Source organism: Poecilia reticulata, chromosome 10 (assembly GCF_904066995.2).
Source record: "Poecilia reticulata chromosome 10, P_reticulata-male-v2, whole genome shotgun sequence".
Taxonomy (NCBI): domain Eukaryota; kingdom Metazoa; phylum Chordata; class Actinopteri; order Cyprinodontiformes; family Poeciliidae; genus Poecilia; species Poecilia reticulata.
In genome coordinates this window covers 1,505,121-1,526,539 of record NC_088839.1, presented here as the reverse complement: position 1 = coordinate 1,526,539, position 21,419 = coordinate 1,505,121, and the positions used below count along the sequence as shown (strand labels likewise).

Here is a 21,419-nt window from a genome sequence, read left to right as displayed (position 1 = left end):
TGATTTAAATGACACAATAATTGTGTTCAAACGACAAAACGTGTTATTTTTGACACATTTGGTTTAAGAGTGTTCTACTAATTGCAATGGATATACATATCTTTTTTATTTAGCCTGGTGGAAATCCTTACACGTCAATGACCCAAATACTCATTTTAAAAAGCAGACAATCAGGATGTCCAGCCCTGTTCCTCTGGCCGGTCTTCATTATTTCAACTTCTGTAGGTTATTTTCTCTTCCGTTCAACTCTCGATGTGTTTTCCTGTCTGGGAGCGAATCCAGCCAGTCAGACGCCAGAGGAGCTGCAGTGGGAGGAGAGAGGAGGCAGCTTTCCAACATTAGCGGTGGGATTCTCCTCCAGGGCTCATTTGGTGGACACTATGCGCGTTCAATTCCTGGATCCACAACGAATCAAGTTCCGGATGGACTGATGCTTTAAGGACATCGCTTAATCAAGTCAGTGTGGAAACCTAATTTAGGTCCGATCAGAGTGCGTGGCTTGTGGTGAACTAGTTTGTAGCGAGGCGAACAGAACTTCATCGCTCGGAACTGTTGATACGTCTCAAAGAAACCTCGTAGATTTTTATATTTCCCTCCTATAACCGTGTGCGTGAGACATGACGGTGATTGTTCCCTTTTAGAAAACGCGTTCATTTCTACAACTCGCAGGTTAAAACCCAGTTTTCGTTTGGCTGCTTGAAAACATTTTCTTTTTAATGAGAAGTAATGTTTCTGGACAATCTATAAATATACAACTAACAGATGTTGGCTTATATGATTGTGTTGTAAAATCCGTGGTAGAAGCTTTTTCAGCTGTTCTGGTATGTTTTGTCCAACAGTTGCAGTACTGCATATCTTCATTCTCAGTGTGTGTGTGTGTGTGTGTGTGTGTGTGTGTGTGTGTGTGGGTTATTCACAGTGTTGCTATGCAGACAGACTGGAGCCACACTTAGACAGCTTTACTTGAACCCCAGTCTGAGGGTTAGGCCTGGGCTGCTCACAGTGAAAGAAATCTTTGAAGCACAGGAAAACCTCTGCATGTTCTAGTCCAAGTTGCGTGGAATAGCATATGTTACACAGCTTGGTGCATTAGTGTTGATTTTTCAGGATGCTGTTATGCAGACAGAGAGGAGCCATATAAAACCTGCTGGTAACAGCCATGACATCCTGTTATGTTGCTAAACAGAATGTGTGAGACAACTTTTGAATCTTCTGGTTGTAGATTGCTATGTGCTGTCGACTACTTAAATTAAGTGTACACCAACATTACCATCCATATTTCCTAAACTAAAGAAGCACATGCTTTAATGAGAAAATGTATTGAATGCCAACCCTTCTATGGTGAAACTTGTCTAGAAATTAAATGTCTTTTATTTTAATTTAAATTTGCAAGTTTATTGTTTTAATGGAATTGTGTCCGAAATTAACTTTGCTTTAACTTGTTAGATATACAAATTGTTGCAAAATGAAAAAATCTCTTTTACTGAATAATTATTTGAACAACACAGACAACAAAGAGTCAGTTGTGATCTCTGTCCCAGGTACGAACAAGAAATTCAAGAGAAAGTCCCGTGAGCCTAAAAGACTTTGTACTGGTATTGAAACTGAAAACATGAACAGATTCCCAATGGACATGTCAGAAATAGACTTTGTAGATGACCAAATGGTTAACTTCAGCAAACTGGCTCCTCTCCAGAGACCACTGATGAGGTCACATGATATTATAGCCAATAGCAGTGACATTCTGTCAGCAAGACAAGAAGACAGTACAGCACCAGGCCAGAGTGGTGCCATAGATATGAGAGTTGGCATTAACATACCATCAGTGTCTACTAAAGTGTCCCAGTCACCTGCCTCTCCCCTGTCCTATCATGAAATATCCCACTGGCCAATTTCCATCTCTCAGCCCTTGAACAACAGACTGAAGCTTGGTCTACACTCCACCTTACCTGTGCCAGCACCAACCAGTGGCACCATTTCTCCTAGCCATCAGGCGTTCTGTTGGGAGTCCTCACTGCCTGGCCAGCCTGCAACAGCACCCAGAGTCTCCCAGTGCTTCGACCATGTGAAATCTCAAGTCTCTGAACAGAAGGTAATTATACCCAGTCCTCTAAACACAATAGTCCATAAGAAATGCTTACTTTGTGTGATGTTTAGATTGCAATGATGCACTGTTTTTTTAATACCATATTCCTAAGAATATTCTGTTGTCTTTTAGACAAAATAATTACTGAATCAAACAAACATGTTATTATGTTGTTGGGTGTGAAAATTATTTTATATTATTTAATGATTTGCAAAGGCAATAATACCCCTTGAATTTTCACGTTTTGTCACCTTACAACTCCTTTGTATTTTAATGGAATTTTATGTAATAAAAAATATAAAAATGTAATAAAAATTTTAAAAAATAACCAATACAGAGGGCAGAACAAGGTATTCAACTCCAGTCAAGGGTGCCTTTTAGATATCCCTTTACTTCAACACACCTGAGTCAAATAATGTCATTAGCATTAGACGCTGAAGAACTTGACTGAGGAAATGACTTTGATCATTTGGCCATTTGATCCAGCGAGTTACTTTGGTTTTGAAATTTTTACATAGCAAATCTAAAAGAGGTGGCAAAACCTTAGTGCCTCTTATTGCTTTTATTAGTTACTTATTCAGCAACTTCTCGACGGCTGCCTGCAGGAGTGAAAGTAGGCGGGTACAGTCGGGGTACGCAGTACCTGCAAGAGAGGGGAGCGGCTGTCTGCTGTAAAAAATCAACGGGTTCACTGTGCATTAGTTTTTTAAGAACAATCTAAAACACGACTTAATCAGTTCATAAATATCTTTTTTCCCCATTTCATATTGTTTCTGAACTGTTCGTGTTTTACTAGGGCAGCGGTGCAACATGTCGATCTCAGCAGTACGTGACAAACTGAACGTCGCCAGGAGGCTGAGACCAACACGTCCTCCTCTGGCTCCTTCTCAAAACGTTCATAACTTTATTTTAAAAAAAAAATCAACCAGGTGTTCATATGTACGGAGGCCTCCAGGGGACATGGAAATGTTTTTTTTTTCCCTCGCAATAATCTACTGATCAGTTCATGCGGCATAATTGATACTGTAAAGCCTTTCTTACGGTGGCCGCCGTACTTTCTGCTTTAATACAAGGTTATGTCAAGTTTTTCCATGAATGTTAATATCTTCCAAAGTAAAAAAAAGTATACTTTAGTGTGTTAAAATTTAACATACTTCAGCATACTTTGATTGATGTATTTAACTGTTCTATTTTGGAAGAACTAATTTTGTGCTTAGTATACTTTAGTAGTATTTGAATAGTATTAAATTACAACTTTAGTATACTTAAACGTGCTTTTTTGGAACAACTTCAAGTAATACTTAGTGTATTTAAAGTGTACTTTTTAAATGTAATATTTAAGAGCTTGATTATTATATTTTGAGTGTACTAATTCTGTCATAGAATTATATTAAAAATATATATTTTAATATACTTCAAATATATGTTAAATATCCTACTAATATATTAGTAATGGGGCTGCACAGTGGCGCAGTTGGTAGAGCTGTTGCCTTGCAGCAAGAAGGTTCTGGGTTCGATTCCCAGCCCCGGTCTTTCTGCATGGAGTCTCCATGTTCTCCCTGTGCATGGTGGGTTTTCTCCAGGTACTCTGGTTTCCTCCCACAGTCCAAAAACATGACTGTCAGGTTAATTGGCCTCTCCAAATTGCCCCTAGGTGTGAGTGTGTGTGTGTGTGTGCATGGTTGTGTGTCCTGTGTGTCTCTGTGTTGCCCTGCGACAGACTTGCGACCTGTCCAGGGTGACCCCGCCTCTCGCCCAGAACACCAGCTGGAGAGGCACCAGCAACCCTCCCCAACCCCACTGAGGGACAAGGGTGCAGAAAAATGGATGGATGGATGGATATTAGTAATGTGTTTAAATTACACTTAATTTTTATTTTTGATTTACTGCTAATAAAGTACAATTTTAATAAAAGTCTTTATTCCTACTTTTTACTACTTGTAAATGACATTTATAACTACACTACAGTACTTACATTGTTCTAGGCTACAATGACACAGAAAGATTAATTACACAAGATGTTCAAGGTAATTCAAATATTTTGTTTTATTACCGACATTTTAAAATTGTCCAATTTTACTCAACTTTCTGAACTTTAACATCAAAATTGAACACCATGAACATGAAAATGTAAGTGTGACAAAAAACTTGAATGTTATTATTTTAAAGAACAAAAATTATAATTACATTGTGCTTTCAATATATTACCATTTTGGTAACACTTTATTTGATGGGGTGTGCATAAGACTGACATGACACTGTCATAAACATAACATAAAACATTTCATCCAACTTTTAAAGCAAATTCTCATTAAAATTGTCATTATTTACTGAATGACTCTTCATGACACTGTTGGTATGTTCCTAACATGAATGAGGATCAACGACAGAACATTCCCATTCACTGTACCACTGCACCTTACAGAAACCTACCAAAAAGAACAATAGAGCAATTAAATGTGAAAGCATTTGTATTTAAAGAGAACAGAAAAATGGCAAATAAAAAAATACTTGCAATTTTAAGACGTTGTGGACTCGCCATGTATGTGGCATCATCAGAACTGATGATGATTGGGACCAGATGCCTGGGGTGGAAAAACATTTCTGGGTTTCTTCTTTGCCTGTTTATGTTAGAAGAAGCAAAAAATAGTCAGCAATATGATAGAATCAGTTGATGTTGGCATTAACTATGAAGCTGTTTTAAGTGTGGACTTAAGGAGACAAACTACCTTAAAATCTTTCCATCCATGATCTGAACACACTGATCCTTGCAGGGTGGTGAGGGGGGCTGGTGGTGCCCATCTCCAGCAGCCATCAGTTGAGAGGCAGGGTTCACCCTGGACAGGTCACCAGTCCATCACAGGGCCCTGAAGGCCAACAACAAATTTTAAAAATGAAAGATAAATGTTAGATTAACAAGGAGAACAAATTCTGTCCAGTTACCTTTAAATCAAATCATGTTTATTAAGCACTTGGTGTTGGTAACACAGCAGTTTTTGTTGTTGAAAATGTAGCTAGCTGCTCAGTAAAAAACAAACTTACATCATGAAGACGATGTGAAGGTTCATCCTCAGAGCTGGTTGGTGATCTGGTGGAGTCAGAGCTTCTTCTGAGACAGAAAGTCTTTAGGTTTTCTAACACCTGATTTCTCTGGCTTCCTCTTTCATCTTCATTTGCTTAGACTGCAAACATATGTTGAAGATAAAAACATTGATGAACGAGTTAGAACAACAACCTCACAATATCAAAGTCTCTCTGTCTTATGGAGCTTAATTAAAACCAGGTTAGTTTATGAATTATCGCAACAAACAACCTCCATGCAGTTATAACATGAAGCTGAATTATTCCTATTGTAATCATACAAGTCACAATAAAATTGATGAAATAATTATTTAAGAAACCAACGTAAGTTATATATCTTTACGCAACTGTTTATAATTAAATGAAGATAATTAATAAGCAAACTTACCACCAGGTAGCAACACTTAGCAGCCTTCGTCCCTTCAGGCTCCTTTTGTGACACACATTTCATTTCCATCGTTTTGTCCGTTGTTGTGTCTAACTTGGACTAGACGTCACCAGCTTGAATTAACCAAATACTAACTATGTCAAGGCCTCTCTACTTTGAAGGCAATTATGCGAGTAAAATGCGAATTGAACAGCGTCTGTTATCTCCCTGCTTCAAGTTTTTTCTCTTATGCGTTTTTAAATAAATGAAAGTGTGCAATACCGCACATCTGGTCTGGAGTATGAACTGGAACTAATACAGTTATAGATCTTACCATATCTGAAATGGATTGGTACTTTCTAAACATTACATCATGATATCATTTGTTTATCTTGCAATTTTAACAAAAATAGTAAAAGATTATTAAGGCACCTAAAAAGACATACTTTATAGATGCCTAAAAGACATACTTCTGCATTTGTATCAATTAGTTTTATTTTGTAACCAGGTCTCTGCGTGATGCAGACTTTCTGTCCAGGTCCCTCTTGAAAATGAGATCTGGATCTCAACGGGTTCACCTGGTTAAATAAAGAAAATTAAAAAAGGGTTAGGGTGCAAAAACACTGATTGAAAATTGACTTATTTACTGCATGTTTATGTCTGTTAAGGTTAAGATGGAACGGTGCTGAAAGCAGCCATTTAAACCATCCAGACGAACAACAGATACAATCAGATGACTGATTACCCCACAATAATAACTCAATAGTCCAAATATTTGTATTTTTTTACGGAAAGTTTCTGTTTATATTATAGGTTTGTGGTGCCTTTCTATATTAAAGAAAAAGATATAAAACGTCAGATATTTCACAACAAGATACATTTATGGAAAAACTTTACATAACCTTGTATTAAAGCAGAAAGTACGGCGGCCACCGTAAGAAAGGCTTTACAGTATCAATTAGGCCGCATGAACTGATCAGTAGATTATTGCGAGGGGAAAAAAAAACATTTCCATGTCCCCTGGAGGCCTCCGTACATATTAATGACCCAACAAAAATAATAATCTCAGTAATTATTGTTTCAACAAGGTGTTGCGCAATTCTGTGCGTTTCGGTTCCATAACCAAAATAACTAGCAGAGGAGTTTAAAATTAACTCATCTACCACCGCTGTGTTCATGAGAGGCTTATTAATAATCGCAAAATAAATATAATGCCTGCAAACCTAATATCATAACCGACTGGTCGGCTTGTGGAGCGCAGGAGGTTGCCATGGCAACGGCTGTGCTTAAATGACAAAGAGAGACGGAGAGTAAAAAGGTGCGACTGGTTTAGAGTTGATCACCTGTTCAGGTTGTTTCACCTTAGTTTACCTTTCTGTGGCTCTTCACAGCCGCTGTAATTTCTGACCGTTCAATAAACGACAAAACTTGGACAAAATAAAAGATGAAAAAAGTAAAAAGATGGAAAACTATTTTCCTGCCTGGAAACAACGCGAGGAGGCTAAGCTAACGGAGCTAACGAGAAGAAGACGAATGTCCTGGTATCAGCGGTGAGACGCTGGTGTTACGTTCTCCAACATCCCCAGATACCTACAGGTTTGCTCCAGACATTTCATTCTGGTGAGTGTCTACATTTGCTTTGTTAGTGTGTCATAATTTATTTTGCTATGATTTTGTCAGGGTGTACGCATGTTCACTTTCTGTTGAGTTCATTTAGGTCGGGCTAATATTGTTTATGTAGCATAGTCCGAGTTTTGTCAGTGGACATTGAGGTTATTACATTATTGTGAAGTAAACTATTTTACTAGTGTTATCAAATTTACAGCTTTAATACTGATGTGTTCTGATATGTCCTCTTAAAGGCAAACCGACGTCTCAATCCTGACTGGGGTCCAGCGCTGAATATGGGTCACTGCTAGGTCAACCCCACAACATCGGACAGACATTGGCGTCAATTAAAGAGGCGATACAGCAAAACCATGATGGATCAACAAGTTACTGACTAAATAATGAAAACACAGTAGAGGCAACAGAAGAGGAGCAAGTTGGAGAGGCTGAGGAGGAAGAAACCCAGGAGAGGAGGTCAGCAAGGCTGCAGACTCTGAACAGGAACCATTTGTGTTGAAATACAGTAGGAAGTGGCTGTTTTCTCTCATTTAATAATTTAATGTATTAAACATTCATGAATCGTTTGATTCAAGCACTTCAAGTTGCATGTAAACAGGTGAAGAAATGAATCACATTTTAATTCAAAATTTGATATTTAAATGTTTCAGGTAATAAACATACATGTAATGAAAGATTATATTTTTAAATAAATATTCTATGTGATTAAAATAAACCATTATATAATCAGACATCTGTCAGGTCACTGGGTTTTTGGGTTTGTTTTGCTTTTCATTTTATTTAGCTTCATGTTTTAATTCACTTTAGTTTAGCCCTTCATGGTCCTTTTGATATTATTAGAGGTATTTAGTGTAGTTATTAGAATTATATTATTGCTTTTCCTTGTTTGTCTGAGTCCATGTCAAGCCATTTTAATGACTATAATTTAATTCTATTTTATCCTTCTAGTTAATATTTCAGCCTCCCTGCAGGGTTTCTAGTAATGTTTATTTCTTAATTTGATCATAGGTTCAGTTATTCTTCCATGTCTGAGTCTGTGTCTTTCTTTAGTAATTCTAGTTGGGTTATTTCTTTGTTTAGATCATCTAGCTTCTCTAGCTCTGTGTTCCTTCGTTCTTATTGTTAGATCAGCCTTGTTTCTGGGTTCTGTTCTGGTTTCCCTCATATCTTTCTCTCCTAGTTCATCAGGTTTTCTTTACTCTTAGTGTCTTTTGTATTACAAGTATTTTTCAGTTCCCTGTTTCCTCCTGTTTCTGTTCCCAGCAGATCTTAGTTTCAGGTAAGTGAACATGTAATGAAATAGATCCTGTCCTAGAATTTTATGCAATTGGACATTATGGGTAACAAGTGATGATCATCTAAGGCAGGGGTGGGCAACTCCAGGCCTGGAGGGCCGGTCTCCTGCAACTTTTAGATGTGTCTCTACTTCAACACACCTGAGTCAAATAATACGGTCGTTAGCAGGACTCTGGAGAACCTGCCTGAACAGAGGAGATGATTCAGCTATTGGATCCAGGTGTGTTCTACCAGGGAGACATCTAAGAGTTGCAGGACACCGGCCCTCGAGGACGAGGATTGCCCACCCCTGATCTAAGGTAATACATTTTATAAATTTTTAAAAATATAATTTTGGTTAAAAAATAAAAAAGGGGTCAAAATGGAATAAAAATATGCCTAATCTATATAGTTTAGTAGAATAATTTCACACAGATTTGAGTTAATAGGTCACATGACCAACAAGCTATTTAAGAAAAATACAAAGTTTTGACTACAGAAAGAGCTAAAAAATATAAAAACTGTTAAAATGTAATAAAGGTGAGTGTGCCTCATTTACATATACAGTCTAGATCAGTGTTTCTCAACCTTTTTTGGCCCAGCGCCCCCACAGCCTTCATCCAGGTCCCTCACCCCCCCACCAAAGAGTTTGCAGGCTACTTTGCACTGACTATTATTGTATCACTAATATTACTATCACTATTGTAGATGTTTTGATTTTTATGCTTGTTTCTGTATTTATCATCAAAAATAATTTCCCAGAGAACAAAAAAGTCACGGGAATAGAAATTATTTTCACAGGCGTCTATGAAAAATGCAATGAAGATTCAAGTTAAAATCTGTAGGTCTAACAGCAGCCAATCAGAGTGGAAAAAATATTTTTTGCCATTTTCTAGTTGTTAAATATTCCACAAAATGACCAGATAAAAGATGTTCAACATGCCAGTTTAGACTTTGAACTATTTGCAAAACGACTGAGCTGCAGCATTAAAACATGGATAGAACTGTAACTACATTAATCATAACTCTTCTTCTCTTCAGTGTTTCTGTCAGTTTCTGGTGGTGCAGCTCTGTGCTGCCTTCAGGAGAATGGGACATCAGAGTATCATCCATAAAACTTCACCCACATGGCATTTATTGTGCAAACCAGAGCTTTCAGTGGAAAAACAAATGTTCCAGGTCCTTTTAATGCCACACAAATATGAGACAGAAACATGGATTATATCTTTATATAGATCTATTGATTTATAGATTAATAGTTTTACTGGACAGAAATGACAAAGAACAAATCTGGTTCTTAATCAAATCCTAATGAGTCAAATTGAAAGTGTCATGGAGTCATCAGCCTCATGACATTAACACTGACATGAAAAATGATATTGAAGAAATAAATATATCAAATCTAATTTACAACATAAATAAGTGATCAGTTCTTTACTGTTATGGTCTGTAAGATATATTTATCCTCAGTACTAGATGTGGTCTCAACAAACCCATGACACTTCAACAATATTATTTTACCTTTTATCTGGAAATAGTGTCTGTTTATTCTTGCCATACAGTCTCTGTATTAATTATTGCTCTAAAGGTCTTGCCATACCAGCTTATTCCTCTGTATTTACTTTAGTTTCTTAATTTATTCTTGCATTTGGTTCTTCATTCATTTCCATTTAGTTTCATTTGATTCGTTTTATCCTCTCTTGGTTTATTGCTATGTCCACTTTAGTTTCTTCCTGTTGCTACATTTATTTTATAATTTATTAACCATCAGTAATCTTCATTCATCACCTGCTGCGCCGCCTAATCGTCATGTTTCACATCATGTGTTGATTTTTCACTGTTTAGCGTCAGATTCTCTGTTTTTCTGCCATAATTCACATCTATTTCGTTGCTCCGTTTTATGTTCCGCTTCTCCTGTTTCAGAGTTTTGCGTCTTTATTTTTTTTAACCCCCTAAGGTGCAGGGCGGTCGGGAAGCGTATCAATGGGGAAAAGGCAGACTGACATAAACCTTTTAAAACAACGGAAACAATTTCGGTATTCTGATTATTTAAATTTGTGGTACCGTTGTTCTATCACCTCGTTTCATACCGGACCACTTACAGCACCGTGTTAACGCTATAAAATGAACGCTCTCTATCGAGGTATCACCCATGGAGGGATTTCTTTATTTAAATAGGTTAATTTTTTCAGAGGGAATCAAAGTGAGGGTATTGTGATTTTAGTAATCACATGTTTACAAGAGAGATTTTCTGTTCTTCCATGGAAGCGTGCAGCTTTCAAACAGAAATAAAACACTTTTTAATATAAGTTGCTGCTTAACATGATCACAGAACTGGCAAAAATACCAGACAAAGTGAATCTCAGCAACGTCATCAGTCGGTGTAACGTTGAACTGATGCGCCGGTGAAGCTACTAGCAGGAGCAGAGCTGCGCTAATCAATCAATCAATCAATCAAATTTTATTTGTATAGCACATTTCAGCAGCAAGGCATTTCAAAGTGCTTTACATAATTAAAATAAAAACAGAAATAAACAGTGAGAAAGAGAGAAAATTAAAAAATAAATAAAAATTAAAAAAAAACAAACTCCCTTACCAGAGGACGCCGCCGTCCACACAGAATTTAACTAACTTATAGTTAGAGGAGTCTGCCCTCCGCGGACTTTAACTGGTTCCATTCCATTTCCATTCAACTTTAATTTCATCGTTTCCACCTCATTTTCACTTTCTTCCCATACATAAAGAAAAAAAAAAAAATTAAAAACATTAAAGACATAAAACATGGAAGACATCAAAACCCGCACTCTAACCCTAAATTTAGCCATAAGCAACTCTAAACAGGTGGGTTTTAAGTTGAGATTTAAAGGCACCCAGTGTTTCAGCTGTTTTACAGTTTTCTGGAAGTTTGTTCCAAATCTGTGGTGCTAATAAGCTACAAACACTGAATAGAAGAGCTGCCATCTATATCGTTGCAGCCAAGCATGATTTAATGTTACACAATACAGTTTTACCAAGTTGCTCAAAGTCTAAACTGATGTTGTTGTGGATTTAAGGTGTAAAGTTTACCTTCGACCAAACAGCCCCAGAGGAATCTCAGCGCCCCCCTTTTGTAAAAATGTCCGCCAGCGCCCCATGCCGTCCTCTGAACGCCCCCTGGGGGGCGGTACCGCCCACGTTGAGAACCGCTAGTCTAGTAGAACAATTTCACACATTTTGAGTTAATGGGACACGATTTGGAAGCTACTGAAGAAAACATTTAATATTAAAATTATTTAAATGATTGAATATGACTTAAAATTTTAATAGAGGATAGTGTGTCTCGTGTAATAGCATGAATTACCACTTTTTTGTATCAGTTGGTCACAAGACAAGGCATTTATTTACAGGAGTGTTCAGAAATTGCCGGTCCCGATGTGAAACTCCGAGCGCTTGAGGAGGGACCAGTAAAGAACAGCTGGCCGAAATTAACGTTTATAAATCGGATCAACCTTGAGCTGAACGTCCCTTACTCCTCGGAGCGCGAACATCCAGTATCCAACTTGAAAACAACTTCACTGAGGTCGGTAACACAATGAAAACACCGGAGTTCTGACTAGCTTGTTTTGGTCTGTGGACACCAAAAATGGCGGCGAGTGACGTAAACGTCATGCGCTGTGACGTCAGCTCCAAAGCTCTATAGAAAATGGATGGATGGGTAGTTTGGGCATCTTGCTTTGAGCTGAGAGGAGTTTCCTCTATCAAACTATTTTTTTTGCCTCTTATTTAGTGGAAATATTGATGTTGATGAGACTTCCTCCAAAATAATAACCTTTTTCAACCTTTATAGCTCCACTGTTGAAAATGAGGCTCTAACATTCACAAATGACATTGAAATAAAATCCAGTCCAACATCTGGTTTGATTCCTCTGGAACCTGTTGGAGGAAAAATATCCCAACTTCAGAAGATGAGCTTTAACCTAACAGAGCTCTGTGGTTCCTCCTGTCAGTATGAGAGTCAGGGTGAGGAGGCGCCATGTTAGGAAGAGAAGTGGAAGCTGCAGGATCTTCAGAACAAACAGGTCATGATGCTGGGGTACTGATTATCCCTCTGTCTGGACACAGGATCAATAGAACCAGTTTAAAAGCTAAAATGAATGGTTATATGCCAGACATGGAAAACTGGGATGCACTCCATGCCGTGATGTTCAGAATTTAGGTCTCATGGCATCTCAAGGTGTCAACATTGCAGCCAGTGGGCTGAGGGAAATACAGCTTTATTTTGTAACAGTTCAAGAGCTACCAGCTTTTATCGCTTCGCAAAAAAAAAAAATCACAGAAACTCCAAAACACACAAAGAAGCAATATATATATACTTTTGTTATAGTACCCCCAAGAATTTAAAACTACTTTCACCCCTGCCTGCCTGTAATTTGATTCCAGTACAAATCCAGCTGTTTTGTTATGGCTTCAGAAGTTTTAAGGTTTTTCTTCACAAATAAGTGCTACTTTGTGTTGATCTTTCACATAAAAAATCTGATAGACTATATAAACATTGTTTTCATTTTTGATGTGTGTTTTTACTGTTTGATTTGTTTGCAACCTACAGAGAGTTTTAGTTTTCTGGTTTGGAAATGGACACTAAAATTATTATGATGGTTTAAAAACAGACTTCTGACCTGAGTGAAAGTTCTGTCCTTGGTTATATCACCCTTTATGATCATCTGTCCTTAGGAATCTCCAAGGAAGAGGGTTGGAGTTGATGCTGATACACGGGCACGTCTTCCAGAGGTCAAAGCTATACAACAAACTAGAAGGCTACTGGCCAATGCCAGGGAGAGGACTCGTGTTCACACCATCAGTGCTGCATTTGAGGCACTAAGGAAACAGGTTAGACTCTATTTTTATTTAATTTAAAAATATGCACAAATTATACCCATTTATACCTATATCTCATTTAAATAAATTTAATGTAAAATAACAGAAATATATTTATCTGGTTTCAAAGTGCATGCCCAAATATGGAAACACATGTGGATATACTGTAAGTTGTATAAGATTTGATAATTATACATATTTTTGCATGTTAATCTTTTTTGTGTACGTTGTCTATTTTAATAAAAACATGAAACAATATACGATTATTACATATCGTGATCTATATATTTGCGTGTTTCTGGTACGCCCGTAAAGCTGACACCCGCAAACAAAACAACTTCGATGGACGACAAAAGCGCTCTTGTCCCTCTAAGGATTCATTATTGCTTCATAGAAATGATCAGATGCTGTACTGGAAGTTTTGCAAGTTGTGCAAACATGAGTTAGTCTACTACTGAAGCTATTCAGGCCTGAAATAACATCTCAATACAACTAGCAATCAAATAAACAGCATCAGGCACAGATGTCCCCTATATACAGTCCACATAAAAAAAAAAAATTCAAAGAAGTTACATGGATGATCAGGGTGGCTGCAATAGCACTTTTCACTTGTCTGATTGTTAAATATAATAAATAACAGATTAAAAACAATAAATATCATTGTTGTTGATCTCACGTATCTATAAATTTAGAAGCAAAAATAATTTTAAATTGAGAATGCTGCTCACTTTGTCAATATATAGCCATTGGTTAAAATGTAGTTAATTGCAATTAACTCAAATAAAAAACAAAAGAGCCCCATCTCTAGACATGGTCCTCGTCAATCTAAGAATTATATTGAGCAGCAAAATTAATGAAGGCTTGAAGGTGTTCAACAACAAATTTGCTGTTAAACACAACAAAGCACACAATACATTTTGACACCCTGATAAGGATTATTACACAGAGGTAAGGTCAACTTAAATGATTTCTGTTACCATCCAAGCAGTAAAGAATTAAAACTTTGTGTACAGACAAGTGATACCAGAACCTGACTGGGTTGGTCCTCTCTGCCGCTGCTGGTCGAAACTTGAGGGGCTTAAGAAACATCTGAATACATTAAAATAAATAATACACTTGAAATGGATGGTGTTTTTGTCTGATTACAGACGCAGAGACTTTATGCATATTTATTTTTCTTTAAAAGAACTTAAAAAAATAAAATAATTATATATATATATATATATATATATATATATATATATATATATATATATATATATATATATTTATTTATTTATTATAGGGATTTGAGGTATGTTTATGGTCATCTGCTTACAGAAACTACTCAACATTAACTCTTGTCTCTGGTTTTCTGTAGGTGCCATGCTACTCCTATGGACAGAAACTTTCCAAGCTTGCTATATTACGTATTGCTTGCAACTACATTCTGTCTTTGGCTCACTTAGCTGAGCTTGACTACAGTCCAGATCACAGCAGTGTGAGCTTCTCTCAGTGTGTGGAACAGTGTACCAGGACCCTACAGGCTGAAGGGAGGAGCAAAAAACGGAAGGTGAGGCAGCTCTCATTTCCAGCTAACCATCCATCATTAAAAAGGATCATATAATCAAACTTTTGTTTCATCTCTGAATTACCAGGTTTTTATTATTGTCTTATAAGGGGCCAGAGTGGGACTCATTTTTAGACTGAGAGTTTTATGTCTAAGATAAGGTGACCAGATTTCCAAGACTAAATCTGGGGACATTTCTTGCTCAGCGATAAAAGAAGTAAATTTATAAAAATCAAATGAAGAAACTGGGACAGTTACAGTTTACATATTTATTAATATTTAAACTTTCAAAATCCAGTATAAAAGCAAGAATGTGTCTCTCCACACTGTTGTTTTCCAACAGTAATAATAATAGCTGTTAGAAATAGAGAACTAAAATTGGAAATATGGGGGGGGGAATTGTGTACATACTCTGTAAGTGAGCATATATACATACAAATAACATAGTTGGTGCCTCTGTTAATGAACAAAAAGCCCACAATGGAAATTGAAGTAACTTAAAACTGACAAAAATTGTTTACTGACAAATTGATGAAAGTCAGACTGCTTTTAAATTGTGGTTCAATTAAAATGATGATACCTGAAAACTTATTAGCATTTTTGTGTCTGTGATCATAGAGCTGATGTACCTTTTGTCTCATCTGTTCCAAGGTCATTTCCCCCAGAACCTTTGTGATAAATTCCAGCCTCACTTTTTTATGACTTTCTTTCCTCCTTGGTCATCTCAAATGAGGTCCTCCTTGACGATGGAGTTCACCTTTACTTTCCGTGGAGGTTGTTCTAGACTTTTTGGTAACCATTCAGATCATAGTTCTCTTGAATTTGTCATCAATTTTCTTCCTGCGGCCACAGCCAGGGAGATTGGGTCCAGTGCTGTGGACCTTAAGTTTCAGAATAATCTGTGCAACTGTAGTTGAAGGTGAATCAAGCTGCTTCAACATCCTGGTCTGTCATTTTCTTATTGTGTTGTAACGCAATTCAAAACATTGACTGAGTTTTACAGGTTAATTTTCAATAAATTTTCGTTTATTACATTTATCAATTTCCAATTGTTTCAGTGACCACTGTGGGTTTTTCAGTCATTAACAGGTGGTACCAACACCTTTGACCACATGTGAATGTTGTGCATGAATGAACACAAGGGTGTCCTGAAATACAGGAGGTGCATGTGTAAAGTCATGTAGTATATATGTAAAGACATTGTGTGTGTTTGTGGTGAACTTTGGTCAGGAAGTCCGCTCACTCGAGCTCATCCCTGGATCTGAAGAGCCATCAGCCACATGATCAGAAATACAAAATATTTAAAGGAAAGAGGACCAGATATTTTAAAAGGGGAGGGGGGTGGTCACTTGATCTAAAATCCCCAGTAACTGGTCCCCCACGTATTACACAAATGTAGTAGAAAATCTTCTGACAACTCTTAAAAGGTAATTTGCAATTTTTTCATTTGTACTGTTTTGTATTTTTTATTTTAGGAGTGATGACCTTGAAGGCAAGTTGAAGAACAACCATTGAGTCTGAAGTGGAAGAAGTGGATGAATACAGAAAAGTTTGACTTATGCATTTCATAAATTGTCTGTTTACACCCAAATGTGAAACTGAGTCTGTGTCACATAGTTTAGGGTACAACGTTAACCATGGGAAGTACCAATAGAATCAAACAGCTATAGTATTGGTAATGATTATTGTAGATTTTGACTATTGTAATATATTAATTTGTCTTTTTTTCCCAAATGAGAAATTTAAAGACACACAACAAATAATGACCAAACTTCTGACCAGCACATTAATGTACACAATAAAAATGTATTCACCCACTTGGAGATTTCTTCATGAAATAGCTGATTTACCTCAATTTTTAGAAAGCTGATTTGAGTTTGGATATTACCAAGTTTGATAATTGTGAAACCTGCACCATCAGGAAATCAGTCAAATAAAATGTCTGGCATATTGTCAGACATGTGATCTAGCATACCAAAGCATATTAAAAGATCAGGTGCTTTTCCACTATACCTTCTCTAACCGGTCCGCCCCAGCAAGATTCATTTTCCATTGGCAGATTTGGTGCTGTTCTGCCTGGCTGTTCTCAAATTTTTGTACCTACATCAGGGGTAGTACCAGGCGCACCGAACCAGATACGGCACCAGAACGATTTGATTGACAGCCAGTGATGGCATAATTACTTTGAAAAAGTCACTTTAATTGGATTACTGACTACTCCCTGAAAAAGTAACTTAGTTAGATTACTAACTACTTGATTTGGAAAGTAAGTTACATTAAAAGTAACTTTTTGAGTTACTTTCAGCAGCTGCTAACAACAACGCTCTGCCACCTGTGAAAATGATATTGAGCTTTGCCAAAACTTAATTGCAAGTTATTTTATAACATCAACAATGTGTCCCCACTTATAAGGTTGAACTGAAGGAGAGATTATTTAATGGTTACAACAGTGCAAAACAGACGTTAGTAATTTTTGTGTGTTCCACTATTGTCTGGAAAACTCTAAGAATGATTTTAAAGCCCCCATCACTGTTGACAGCTGCCAGCATTTGTTGATTTGCTTGTGATTTATGTCACTGAAAACTCCAAAATAATATTATAATTTAGCTGTGGAGAGCTGCTCAGAAGAATGTAATTATGAGTTTAATCACCGGCAGTGCCAGAAACACACGCGGTAAGTTTTGCAGTGGAATGACAGATTTAGCAGCTGGTATCTCTGAAGAACAACTGCAGTTTTGTGCCAACAGTATGAAACATAGTCTAATATTTATGAAAAGGAGAGTGGGCTGAAATTCCTCTAAAGCCAGCTAGGCCTGTCACTATGACCAATTTTGCTGAGCAATTAATTACATAAAAAAATAATTGTGATAAACGATAATATTGTTTGAAGACCATTATAAACTGATCGAATTGGTAATGACATAATAATGCAAGCAACATCCTGCCAAAAATAGATACACTTTTTTTTAAAGAACACTAAACACTGGAACTGGTAAACAAAATTAACAAAACAACCAAAAAAATAAACTAAAATGAACTCTCTGGACCAAAGTGGAAATAAAAACTACATTGAACCAAAAGAGTACAGATTATGAAATCTGTAAACTATATTGCCCCTCAATAATCATTAGATTTAGATAGAGTAGATGGGCATATCCCACTACCTGATCCAGTTCACACTACACAATTTTTTGCCCCGATTTTTCCCCTTACGACAACCTTAGAACGTCCAATGATCGTAACCGATCATCCTGTAGTGTGTGGTGTGTTCCGCCTGATTGGCTCCAGTCGGTAGAACGTCGTGACCGCTCCGGTCTAAATCAGCCATATTCAACATGTTGAGTTGTTTTGGATAGAAAACCTCACACGCGACAACGCAAATGTGACCCTGAACCCTGTCAAATGTGACTGGTAGCCAATCAGAACGCACGGATTCCCCTTCGTGCTTTCTGAGGGGAAAGCACGAAGGGGAATCCCTAACAGCTGACATGGCGCAACCTAAAGTCCAGCAGACATCGGAGATGATATGTGGAAACAACATTAGTGCTTATTCAACATTTCGTGCTAAGAATATCCACAGTAATTACAAGGAGAGGAGTTGGAGCGAAATTGGTACCGGTAACTTTTCGGCTGTTCATCATTAACATGACATAAATAGGTTATAATAAGTAGGGCTGAAATGATTCCTCAAATGATTCGAGTACCTTCATTATTAAAATTTCTTGAGGAAAATGTACCTGCCTTAATTTGTTTTAGTATTTAGCTCACCGTGTTCCGGCCGGAACATTATTTGCGTTGCGCGGAGCTCTGACTTCCGCCTCTGAGCTGTTGATGAAAGCTAAGTGTTGGCGGCATAACGTCCAATTTTCAAGTTTGCCCCGTGGGGATTTTATTGATTGATGATAATTACCGGGTTTTCATTGTTTTTGGGGGACCAATAAGCATCTTTAAAATGACTGGCGCAATGTCTGAGTACTGCGGCCTTCCTCCTCCGGGAGCTGCTGGTTGAAAGCAAACTGCGGGAAGAGAGCTGCGGGAGTATTTCTACAGGTGAGCGGCTAGACTGAACACGGCGGGCGACTGAGTAGTTGATGGTTACAGTATAAGTGTAGCTTTACGGACGAACCGCACAATAAATTTCATATCACCCCTTAACAAACGAGTGGTGGCGGAAATCATATTAGTGGTGCATGGCTGGTAGATGAGTTTCTGAGTGGGACGAACGAAGGTGCTGTAAATATCCCGTATTGGTCCCCCGTTCTTACGTTGGTCCCGTGGTCTACCGGTACCCGGACTTATGTTTGTCTGTCCCCTGGTCTATTTCCTCCCCTCTGCCCCCCATCTTACATATGTTTGCTCGCCTGCAGTCAGTAACACAATAAAACCACAGGGATAAAGTTTGTTTTGGACTGTGGCCTGCAAAGATGGCACCGAGCGACTGCGTGACACGTAAACGCCCCACAACGTCTGACGCAGTGACGTTGGTTCCAAAGCTCTATTGGCCAATAGCAGACATAGAAGGCAGCTCCTCATTAACATAACGATGCAGCAGAAAATCAGCAAAGGGAAAAACAGCAAGCAGAAATACAGCGGACAGAAAAGGGAGAAGCAAAAAAAGACTAAGAAAAATATCTATTTTTGTTGACAAAAACACATGTTTATATTATATTGACGAAAACTTGTGTAAGGAAAAGGAAAAACTAAATATATATTTATGCTTTTATTTCTTATTATGTCGGTTTTGGTCTTCCATAAAAAAGGAGGTTGAAAAATGATTTAACTCTTTCCACTTGCATTATGTTTAATGTCAAATGTATTCATAACATTTGCTCTCTAAGACAATGACAACACTCAAACAGTGCAAATTTGACATTGTGATGTGCAGTAGGCATCAGTCACCACTACGTCATATTGTTAGAAAGCCCACAATGTTTATACTTAGTCTGTGTATTATAGCATTATGTTTTGCCGTTCTATCATTGCAAGTTCTAATTTCCTATGTTATTGAACTCATCGCAGTTGTACAGACACCCTTTGAATACACCACAGATATGCGAAGTTCAGCAGCAGCGACACTTTTCTGCATTTTTTCCTGGGTGCGGCGGTAGAGAGGAGATTTTGCCTTTATGTCTTGGTTCTGCCGGTGTGTGAACCCCAGAAGGTCAGCTTGATTACTTTGTCGACTGGGTTTGGTACAGCCGAGCGTATTGGTTTAATTCTGAATGCTCCGTCTAGTTCGCTATGCTGATTTGTTGTTCGGCTTTTGGGACAGTTTGACTGAATCAATATTTTGCGTGTAACTTTTGTGTTATGTTTCGTTTATAGTACTATACTGATTATTATTTGTATGTTGTTGTTTCAGACTACCTACTTGACAAATTCCTACATAAGTGCATCTGAAATTGTTGAATACGATGCTTGCCACTATTGTACTTGTATTGGCACTACTTTGTGAAGCGGAAGGTTACGTGCTTATAAAGACAATAAAGGCGGAGCCTCCCTGCTTCTTTTCGTTCTCTGTGTTCGGCCGCAGAGCAGAGCAGCGTGGCTACCAGTTAAATTGATAATGTCTCCTGTCTCCTATTTATTTTCATAAGTAAGTTAATACTTCTGCAAAGATGTATTCACGAGGTACAGATGATGACGAAGAGTCCGGAGACTCCCGTGGAAATAATAGAAGATCCGCTGAAGAAGTATCAACAGAAATAAACAATTCAAGCTGGAATCCCCTATTCTTTAACTTAAACCAACCCCCATATCTTGCTGCTCAAAATCAGAAATTTACATTAAAAAAAACGCCTTTTATGTCCAATGGCTGATGTCTGATATTAAATTTTACAGCTAATATCTGCCAATACCAAAACCATGCAGTTCACTGAGGGACTGTCAACAAATTACCAAACTAAACATTCCTGTCAAACAAATGTTAATAAATGCCTTGAATTGTAACCAACTAACTAATTGTCAGTGCTAATTCATGCTTTTACATGAGACAAAATATAGTCTATTAAATTTTAAAGTCATATACAATATTTTCAATAATTTTAATATTAAAAAATATGTTTTCTTCAATAGCTTCCAGGTCATGTGACCTATTGACTCTGAACCAGTCTGAAATAGTTCTGCAAATCAGTAGAGACTAGGCACAGTCATTTGTTTTCCATTTTAACTAATTTTTTAATTTTTAGCAATTTGTTTTGTCAATATTTAGTATTTTTCTTCAATAGCTTCCAGTACTTATGACCCATTGACCCAGAACCAGTGTGAAATTGTTCTAGTATCCTGTATAGATGAGGCACGGTCATTTGTTTTCCATTTTAATGATTTTTTTTCCCAGGCCAGCTGAGAAACATAGTCCCTCCAGCGTGTCCTGGGTCTTCCTGTGGGCCTCCTCCAGGTAGGACGTGCCCAAAAGACCTCACTAGGGAGGCATCCTAATCTGATGCCTGACCCACCTCAGCTGGCTCCTCTCAAAGTGAAAAATCAGCGGCTTTACTCTGAGTCCCTCCTGGATGACTGAGCTTCTCATCCTATCACTAAGGGAGAGCCCAGACACCTTATAAAAAAAAATAATTTTGGCC

The 21,419-nt window shown here is 37.6% G+C and overlaps 1 protein-coding gene and 1 long non-coding RNA gene across 5 annotated transcripts; one reads left to right on the top strand and one right to left on the bottom strand.

The window, feature by feature from the left end:
• The first annotated feature begins 295 nt into the window (after positions 1–295).
• Positions 296–20,405, top strand: atoh8 (atonal bHLH transcription factor 8). Of its 3 annotated transcripts, none has more exons than XR_014089212.1 (5): positions 296–2,092; positions 13,146–13,301; positions 14,650–14,841; positions 16,314–19,999; positions 20,201–20,405. XR_014089212.1 is itself a non-coding variant. In XM_081611364.1 (5 exons), the coding sequence occupies exons 2-5, from the start codon at positions 1,613–1,615 to the stop codon at positions 16,317–16,319; spliced, it is 834 nt and encodes a 277-aa protein (XP_081467490.1). In that variant the 5' UTR covers positions 297–456; positions 1,542–1,612; the 3' UTR covers positions 16,320–20,405. The 3 variants fall into 3 exon arrangements, 2 of the variants coding, with proteins under 2 accessions (XP_081467489.1, XP_081467490.1); XM_081611364.1 differs by having other exon boundaries at positions 297–456; positions 1,542–2,092; positions 16,314–20,405; XM_081611363.1 differs by having other exon boundaries at positions 16,314–20,405.
• On the bottom strand, positions 4,619–5,629 carry LOC145553118 (uncharacterized). 2 transcript variants are annotated; one of them, XR_014089334.1, is made up of 4 exons: positions 5,556–5,629; positions 5,129–5,268; positions 4,816–4,953; positions 4,619–4,707 (listed from the first exon to the last, which is right to left on the bottom strand). It is a non-coding gene; the product is annotated as an uncharacterized LOC145553118 (long non-coding RNA). The 2 variants fall into 2 exon arrangements; XR_014089333.1 differs by lacking the exon at positions 5,556–5,629 and having other exon boundaries at positions 5,129–5,529.
• Positions 20,406–21,419: the final 1,014 nt, after the last annotated feature.